At 59.3% G+C, this 9627-nt stretch overlaps 1 protein-coding gene across 1 annotated transcript in view; it reads right to left on the reverse strand.

Annotated features, from left to right (window-relative positions):
• The window catches only part of STK32C (serine/threonine kinase 32C), a 97296-nt gene that overhangs the window by 18755 nt on the left and 68914 nt on the right, over positions 1-9627 (reverse strand). Inside the window, exon 3 of the mRNA XM_017513559.1 lies at positions 2433-2584. Coding sequence (XP_017369048.1) covers positions 2433-2584 — 152 coding nt within the window. The remainder of the gene's footprint in view (positions 1-2432; positions 2585-9627) is intronic.

Genomic DNA, 9627 nt, shown 5'->3' on the forward strand with positions numbered 1-9627 from the left:
TGGTGGTGGTGGTGGTGATGGTGGTGATGGTGATGGTGGTGATGGTGATGATGGTGGTGGTGATGGTGGTGAGGGTGATGGTGGTGGTGGTGATGGTGGTGGTGGTGATGGTGGTGGTGGTGATGGTGGTGATGGTGATGATGGTGATGGTGATGGTGGTGGTGGTAGTGATGATGATGGTGATGGTGGTGGTGATGGTGGTGATGGTGATGGTATAATACTGGTGATGCTGCTGGTGGTGATAAACATGATGATGAAGAAGGTGATAATGGCTATAGCAAAAAACCACTTTAAGGACCTCCATCCACTTCGCAATTTTTTTCTGTGAGCTCTCAGAGGTAACTCTAACAGCTAAATGACAGGACCTCTCAAGAATAATGGCACAGAGAACTCATGTTTCATGTGATGTCCCTCTACCTGTCTTCCAAAAGCCTCCCATCCTCATCCTCAGTGAAAGGTGGCCTGGAGAGGGTGGTGCAGGCTGGGGACTGGGGAAGGGATGTGGAAATGCTGCCACAGGGCAAAGGACTCAGGATGCCAGGCCTCAGGACAGGCCCACGGGCCCTGGAGAACAGCCAGAAGGGCAGGAGACACTCCCACACCTGGAGGGAAGAATGTGGTGGCACCACCCCGCATGGCCCCAGAAGGCAGGAGACACGTCCTAGCAGGTGGCCTGAGGGGACAGGGACCCCAGCTGCAACAGGAGTGGAAAGAAAGTTAATATACTTCATATATAAATCCTAACTCGGGGCTCAGAGCCCCGAGTCTGCCAGATGAGGAAACGACAAGCCGTGAGGTGAGGTGTGTCGCCCCTGGCAGGGTGGAGGGCTTCAGCCCAGGAGCTCACGCTCCTGACCACTGGACAATCCTGCTTCCCAGCAGAGGCCAGGAGGGCTGGGGTGAGGGGAGGCCCAGGGCCACAGGAGAGAGAAATCCTGGGTCTTCTTTCTCCACAGACTCCTCAGTGCCAGTGTTGTGGCTGAGTGCCAATCACGATGGCCGCCCGTTCCTGCAGGGCTGCAGACCATGCCTGCCTCACAGAGAGCTCCTGCCCTCCCCACTGACCCAGGAGTAAGCACCACTGTTCAATGACGAGGGAGCTGACCCAGGCCCAACCCTCCTTGGCCACTGGGCGGCACGGGCAGGTCTCAGGGACACTGGTGCTCAGACGCCCTCAGCTTTAGAACCACTGCCCAGAACGACAAAAACAAGACCACGGGCCACAGAGACATCCTCTAGCCACGCCAGCCCTCTGCCTTCCTGGGACCAGATGGCTGCAGGAGGCCAGATCCCCAGGAGGTCACAGTGAGTGAGAACAGCAGCCATGCACAGATGGTGCAGCTGAGGGGCCAGGAGCCAGGGGGGCCATGGCCACCGCTCAGGATCCTTCCTCGGGGGTTGGGCAGCCCACAGCTCCCCATGCCCAAGGCCTTGGTCAGCATCTCCCTGTCTCTCCCCAGCTGCCCTGGAAGGCCGGGTTTTGAACACTCCTCCCCAGCAATTACGGAGAACAGCCACATAACACCATGCCTAGGCACGGTGCATAGCCTCTGGAAAGCGGCTACTGTCCACTGCAAAGTCCCTCTTCCTATTGCGGTGGCCCCAGCTAAGTAGCCAGCTAGGGGGCAGGTCTGGGCTCTGAGTAAGTCCCTGAAGCAGCTGGCCCCAAATCTATTCTCACAGCGAAGGCACTGGCCCTGGCTCGCTCTCACCCCCTCGAAGTCCTCCTGCTGCCTCTTCCTTTGAGTTTAGCTAACAGGCCCTGAGGGAAGGTACAGAAGGTTTCAATCCCTCCGAGACTGCCAGCCAGGACCAGCACTGCATGCCACCTTACTCCCTCCCCCAGCTGCTGGAACACCCTGTGTTCCACAGGAGCTTCTGGGAAAAACTCCTGCCGGTGAGCACATCTTGGAGCACAGCGTCCAGTGTGGGAGGAAGGCGGCCAGGGAGGACCCTGTGCTGGGGAGGACCTCTGCACTGGGGAACACTCCTGAGTTGGGGAGGACGCTTGCATCAGGGAGGACTCACAGAGAGGAAGGGGGTGAACCTCTCAGCAGAGAGCAGGTTCCAACACCTCCTGGAGCTGGTCTTGGAGTTCATTTTTTTGGAAGGAACTCCAGGTCAGTCCCTAAACTCTCCCCCACTGACTGCTACCAGACACTCCATGGGGAGGCACACCTCCCTTGTAGGGAAGCCCCGAGCTTCCGGCACGCTCAGCAGAGATGCTGCATTAGCTAACCCCAGCATGCTACAGACACCTGCACATAGAAAGGGACATGAATGGGGCGGGGCAGAAAGCGCCTGTGGGTGGTGGGGGCATCCCCGAGGCACGAGGGCCAGGGAGCACCGAGGGCAGGAGAGCACGGCTGGTGCCGTCCCAGCTTCAGGGCAGCCAGTCTCAGCAGCAAGGCCAGGCTCCATGGCAGGCTCACCAGAGGTTGACCAGGAAGACGTGCTCGATCTCCTGCAGGATCTCCAGCTCCCGGAAGACATTGCGGACCTCGTCCCGCTCAATGCACTGCTGCTTGTTCATGTACTTCATGGCGTACATCTTCTCCGTGTCCCGCTTCTGCACAATGCACACCTGGAGGACACAGGGCTGATCAGCAGGACGCCTGGGATTGCATGGGGACGCCTGAGGATTCACGGGGACACCTGAGGGTGCGTGGGGATGCCTGAGGATTCACGGGGACACCTGAGGGTGCGTGGGGATGCCTGAGGATTCACGGGGACACCTGAGGGTGCGTGGGGATACCTGAGGATTCACGGGGATACCTGACGGTGCGTGGGGATGCCTGGGGACCCACCACAGCCCCTCCACCACCTGGACGTAGCAGATGCTTTCCTTTGCCACATACAGCAACATATTTGTTCCGGGGATTAGGACATGGATGTTTTGGGGACCATGATTTTGCCCCCAGAGGTTCCTGTATTGCTCAGTGTGTGGCCCTGGAGGCACCTGTCTCAGTCACATCGTGGCTCCATGGCTGTTCCTGGAGTCCCCTCCCTGAGACTCAGTCCTGTTGTGAAGCAAAGTGGTGACCCTTCCTCCCTCCCTCCCTCCAGGGGCTTCTGAGAGTCAAACTGTGAGATCACAGGCTAGCCCAGACTAGGAAAGCATGTCTGATTGTGCCAAGCAGTGGCCTGGATGGATCCAGGGGCAGCCCCGGGAGACAGTGGTTTGGTCTGGCGCATGGGCACTAAATGTGGCCTCTCTGGGAAGCTGGCACCAGGCATGGCCTCAGCACCGCCCTGCCTGGTGGGTGGGGAAAGCTGGGCCTGGAGAGGCAGGAAGTGCCCTGTGCTGGGGGCTGCCCAGAGGCATATGTGCTGATTGGGGCTCCTGAAAACACAGCCACACCTGCCAAGGAGTGGGGGCAGCTGCAGGCAGCACAGCAAGAACAGGCAGAGGCTGAGCTTGAACAAGGCTGCCTTGGGAGGGCTGGGCGGGATTTCTCTTGAACTTCCTGCATTTCCTATAACCACGTTTTAAATTATGATGTTGAAAGTCAGTTGAAGGCTTCAGAATGAAAATGAGTGTGAGCTGTGGCAGCCCCCGGCCACCCACTTCAGCCCCAAGGACCCTCTCCTGCTGCTTCCCGCTGCCAACAGGGCAGAGTGGCATGGCTCAGCAGCACGGCCTCCCTTTCACGCACCTGCCCACAGGGAGCAGAGTCCCGTCCTCCAGATGGAAGCCCCAGCCTCACTCCACGCAGGCACAGAAGGAGCAGAGCCTGCCTGCACCTGCCCCAGTGCTCACGCCCTCCTGCACAGGGCCACTGGATGCCCGGGGCAGCAACCACAGGCCCAGAAACCGCTCCAGAAAGGCTGGTTCCTGCCTGGGGCTGGGATAGGACAGGCTGTGAGGCGAACAGGGTAGAAAACCTGACCCCCTACCCTCTGCCCTCAGGAGCCTGGCTTGGGGGCACTGGCTGAGCCTGGGGCTCCTGCTGCTGCTGGGAAGCTGGGCGGGGCTGCTGAGCTCACCTCACACAGGGTCTGCCCGCAGCGGGCGCCCACACCTCTGGCCCAAGGCCCTCTCCGCCAGTCCGAAGCCCCAGGCTTTGTGAGCCGCCCCAGAAAGCTGCCTGCCTGAGTGACCCAACCCTCTCTGGGGTCCCTCTGCCCTGCCTGCTCATGTGGCAGGTCAGCTCTCAGAGGCGATCTCTGGAAGAACACGCCTTCCCTTGGGGTGCTGAACCCCCACAGCCCACTCACCAGGGGACAGGTGCTCCTGGCTTCCCGTGCCCTCTGGGCCCAGCCACAGGGGCAGTGAACACTGAAGGGTGTCTACTCCAGACGGGTCCTCACCCTCCCGCCAGGCAAGCTCACCCAGGACCACCCCCTGCCCCAAGGCTGGGGCCTGGGCTCCGTGTGGGACAGGTCCTTGGCCCTGTGACTGGAGTCTGCTCTCCCGGTCATACACGTCCAGTCACCCGTGGCCAGGGAGCAGGGACAGAAAAGCCGCCTGGGGTCAGGGCCTGGTCTTGTACACCCTGGCTCCTTTGTCTACCACAACAAAGTAGCAGATCCGTTTCCCTCCAGCCTCAGTTTCCCCACCTGTGAAACAAACTGCCATGGATGGTGGCACCATCAGCCACGATCCAAGCCCCTGGCCTGGCCCTGTGGGAGGAGCTGCCCTGGGGAGTAGAGGAGAGGTAGGGTCAGACCCAAGTCTCCCAAGTCTTTGGGCTTTGTGTTCTGGAACATTCTCAGCTCAACTGCAATTCAAGAAAAGTTTGTAAGTCTCTCTATGTGGCAGCACCATGCAAAGTACTGGCAGTGCAGGGTGAGGTGCCACGGTTGCTCCCTGGGACCCTCAGGGGAATGCCTCAACCCCCTGCAGTACACCTGAGTGTGTCCCCAAAAGACATGCCCACACTCACAGGCCACCAGGAGCCTTGGAATGTGGCCTTACTGGGAATAAGTCTTTGAAGGTATAATTGAGGATCTGGAGGTCTTGAATCAGGATGGGCCCTAATGCCAACCACAGGCATCCTTGCAAGAGACAGAAAAGAGATGACACAGACATGGGGTTGAGGTGTGTGAAGGTGGAGCAGAGCCAGTGGTGAGAAGATGCCAGTCTGGGGATGGGGGATGGAGTGACGCAGCTGCAAGCTGAGGACACCAGGAGTGGCCAGCAGCTCCCGGACACCAGGAGAGGCACAGAGGGTCCTCCTACCGGGGCCTCCAGCAGCCCCCAGACGCCAGGAGAGGCACAGAGGGTCCTCCTACCGGGGCCTCCAGCAGCCCCGGATGCCAGGAGAGGCACAGAGGGTCCTCCTACCGGGGCCTCGCAGAGGAACCACCCTGCCAGATGTCAAGCTTCCCAACACCAGAATGACGAGAAACTTCTGCTATTTGCAGGCAACGAGCTGTGGAACTCTGTTCTGGCAGGAAGCTCACCCTCTCCGTGCCTCCAGTGTACAAGCGTCCCTGAGAACACCCTGCATGCTCGAGCACCGTGGCCGCGTCTGCAGGCAGCAGCCTCACCTGGGCTCACGCCGCGCCCTCACCCGGGCTCACGCCGCGCCCTCACCCGAGCACCTGCTCTCTCCTTGCCACCTGCCAACCCAGCAGCCTGCTTCCCCCAACCTCCTTCATCATTTTCCAACCCAGGCCGGCAGGCAGGGTCCTGGCCCTGCCACTTATTACCAGGACCCGCCCTCTGAGGCTTGGATGGTCAGGCACACTCAAGGTGGTTTGGGTGGTGTGGGGTTTTCCCTTGAAATGGATTTGATCAAGTCAATCACATCAAAGTGCTCTTAGGTGAAGAGACAAATAAAAGGTTTGGGTCAAAAGCAGGCGGGTCCAGCAGGCGGGTCCAGCAGGCGGGTCCAGCAGGCTCCCTCGGGCCTGACGGAGGAGGCTCCAGTGAGCGGTGGCATCAAGCCCTGGGGTTGGTGCAGTCGCTGGAGGGACCTCAGCACCGGAAATCATGCAGAGCAGTGTTTACAAAAAAAGACTGGAAACCTGGTGGGCGGCCTCTCTGACCAAGCCTGGGGGCTGAGGGCAGGCAGGCCCTACTCATCCACTTCCTCCAGGAAACTGGTCCCTGCCTTCCTGGCTGTTTCCTCCAGTCATCGACTTAAGCTCACAGAGGAAATGGAGTTAGAGGAAACGGAATTAGAGAAAATGGAATGAGTTAGAGGAAATGGAGCGAGAGGAAATGGGGTCAGTTAGAGAAAATGGAGTTAGAGGTCTCGCCATGAAGAGGAACAAGTCCACTCTGGGCTCAGGAGCCCTGGCTTTTCCTGTGAAACGCCACTGACGGGGAGGCCACGGCACCACTTGGAACAGGCTGGTACCTGTGGCCACGTGACTGCCATTTCAGCTGAACACTGTTTACACATTCTGCAGATTTAAGTGATTCATCCAAGCTCTCTTTCCAAGTAATTCTTGTTCCCCAGAAAGCAAATGCCTGACCACAGGTACCTAAGGCTTCTAAACAGCATAATGAAAGCACCTCCTAATCCTACCTGGGGGAGCTTCTAACGTCCGAAGGAGAGGTGGAGCCTGGGGACATGGGGATAGCAGGGCGGGACAGGGCCAGGCAGGCTCCCCACCAAGGATCAGTGCCGGGCACCACAAAAACAGGAGGGTCAGTACCCGGGATGGGCCTGGAGAAGGCGTCTGCAGCAGCTGAGGAAGGGGCAGCCTGGCATGGCGCCTCCGGGGAGGGTGCTGGGGGCAGAGGGGTCCCCCAGGCAGAGCCGGGATCCCATGGACTCCAGAGGCTGCTCCATTTCCCACTCTCCTCCTGCCGCTCCTGAGAGCCCCCTGAAGCTGTTTTCTTGATGTCTCTGAGAAGCTGTGTCCACGGGCTACTTGTCCCAGACCCCTCTCCCCAGGTGAGCTCAGTATTCTAACATGGTGAGTGGGAATCAGCTTTGGGGTTTCAGTTTTCCCTAACGCTAAGTGGCTGCTTCCTAGGCCGTGGCTGGTGGAGCTAAGAAGGCTACAAACCTCTCAGGAAGAGGTGGGCACTGGCAGGCCCACCGAGGGGCCAGGGCGGTGGCTGTGGCGCCATGGTACCGATGGCACCGCGTGATGCTGAGGCTCTTCCTGCATCCGCTGCAGGTGGGGGAGGGGTTGTCCCAGGAGGTTGGGAACCCCCTGCGCCCTGTGACTGTCAGGTGTTGGTGGATGGGCAGGGGCACCCAGCCCACTGTCTTCCTGGGGACGGAGCACTTACCATGCCACACTCGCAAGGATGCTTGTTCTCCCATCTAAAGTCAGAACATGGCCACAGGGCTAAGCACGCAGTTGGTGACTGCAGGACGGCCCATTGGCAATGGCTGCCACCCCTCAGCTGCTTCACGCTGGCTGGAACGTCGCTGGGCATGGAGGAGCAGATGGGCTGGGGTGCCGTCTGAGTCCTTGCCACTGTGGACATCTGTTTTCTGATGGTCGCACACAAGCAATCATTCTGACGAGGTCTGGAATTCTTGGCTGGAGAATTCATACAGAGCCTGGAGATGCTGCTCCTGAGTGGCCGAGAACCTGTGGCCACGAACCTGTGGCCACGCAGACTCTCCCGTGGCCTATAACCAAGGATCTTAGCACTTTGCCTGGCTACTCTCAGCTTTCTCCCTGCCCCAGGAGTTAGGACCTGCGTGTAGGGCATGTCACAGCCGTGATCCGTCTTGAGGGCCTCCATCCCTGCTGCCCGAGCTTCGCAGCTTCAGGGGAGCTCTGCCAGCTGCTTCTCCCTTGTACTCTCCTGGTACCTCCCGATACATCCCCAAGTCCCAGGCGGCACCTCCACACCCCTTCCTCACCTGCCACATCCCCAGGCCTTGCTGCAGGCCCCTCTGAAACATGGGGCTCCTCCGGCAGGTTTGCCCAGCTTGCTTTCTCTGCCATGCCCAGCTGCTAGGTGAGGTCTCTATGAATTCTTGGGGGGGGGGTCTCTGGGTGGCCCTTTGCTCACAATCAGTGCTCCCTCTCAGCTGTTTCTGCAATGCTGTGAGCCGGAAGGGTTTCACCCTCCACACGAAGCCCCATGCTCTGTACAGCCCCTCACGCCATGGCTCTCCCTCACCTGCTTGGAGAGTGGTGGGGGGCCAGGGCCAGTGTGGCCGCCATCCATTCCCATCAGGCAGGGCCCACCTCTTCTTGATTCTCTGGCTGCCTCAAACCTGTGGCTCTCGGGAGCTGCCGGGGGGTTCTAGGGGGCTGGAGGCTCAGGTAAAGATAGGAGTCTATGCTGTTCAAAGCCAGTGCACATGGGCTCATTTGTTACAGCAACCAGTGGACACTTACGCAGTATGCCCACCAAGGCAGGTGGGAAGCTCGTGTGGCATGCACACCACAGGAAGTGCCATGGCTGTGATGGGACTCGGGGGGGGAGGCACATGGCACAGGGGATGCCAGACACACAGTTGGGAAGAAAGGGAGGAGAAGCTGTGACTGGTGTGACTGGTGTGAGCCGTGTCAGTGGTGTGAGCCATGTGAGTAGTGTGAGCATTTGAGCCATGTAAGTGATGTGAGCCATGTAACTGGTGTGAGCTGTGTGAGTGGTATGAGTGGCATGAGCCATGTAAGCGGTGTGAGCCAGGAGTGGTGAGTGGTGTAAGCTGTGTGAGTGGTGTGAGCTGTGAGTGGTGTGAGCCATGTGAGTAGTGTGAGCATTTGAGCCATGTAAGTGATGTGAGCCATGTAACTGGTGTGAGCTATGTGAGTGGTGTGAGTGGCATGAGCCATGTAAGTGGTGTGAGCCAGGAGTGGTGAGTAGTGTGAGCCGTGTGAGCGGTGTGAGCCGTGTGAGCTGTGTGAGCCATGTGAGTGGTGTGAGCCGTGTGAGCCGTGTGAGCGGTGTGAGTGGTGTGAGCGGTGTGAGCGGTGTGAGCCATGTGAGCTGTGTGAGTGGTGTGAGCAGTGTGAGCCGTGTGAGCTGTGTGAGTGGTGTGAGCTGTGTGAGCTGTGTGAGCAGTGTGAGCCGTGTGAGCTGTGTGAGTGGTGTGAGCTGTGTGAGCCGTGTGAGCGGTGTGAGTGGTGTGAGCGGTGTGAGCCGTGTGAGTGGTGTGAGCTGTGTGAGCTGTATGAGCCGTGTGAGCGGTGTGAGCGGTGTGAGCCGTGTGAGCTGTGTGAGTGGTGTGAGCTGTGTGAGCTGTGTGAGCCGTGTGAGCGGTGTGAGTGGTGTGAGTGGTGTGAGCCGTGTGAGCTGTCTGAGTGGTGTGAGCTGTGTGAGCCATGTGAGCTGTAAGTGGTGTGAGCCGTGTGAGTGGTGTGAGCGGTGTGAGCCGTGTGAGCTGTGTGGGTGGTGTGAGCGGTGTGAGCGGTGTGAGCTGTGTGAGTGGTGTGAGCTGTGTGAGCTGTGTGAGCCGTGTGAGCTGTAAGTGGTGTGAGCCGTGTGAGTGGTGTGAGCGGTGTGAGCTGTGAGCTGTGTGAGTGGTGTGAGCCGTGTGAGCTGTGTGAGTGGTGTGAGCTGTGTGAGCTCTGTGAGCCGTGTGAGCTGTAAGTGGTGTGAGCCGTGTGAGTGGTGTGAGCGGTGTGAGTGTTGTGAGCTGTGTGCCGTGTGAGTGGTGTGAGCTGTCAGCCGTGTGAGTGGTGTGAGTGGTGTGAGCTGTGAGCTGTGTGAGTGGTGTGAGTGGTGTGAGCTGTGAGCCGTGTGAGTGGTGTGAG

This window comes from Cebus imitator, unplaced genomic scaffold, assembly GCF_001604975.1.
Source record: "Cebus imitator isolate Cc_AM_T3 unplaced genomic scaffold, Cebus_imitator-1.0 Scaffold495, whole genome shotgun sequence".
NCBI lineage: Eukaryota > Metazoa > Chordata > Mammalia > Primates > Cebidae > Cebus > Cebus imitator.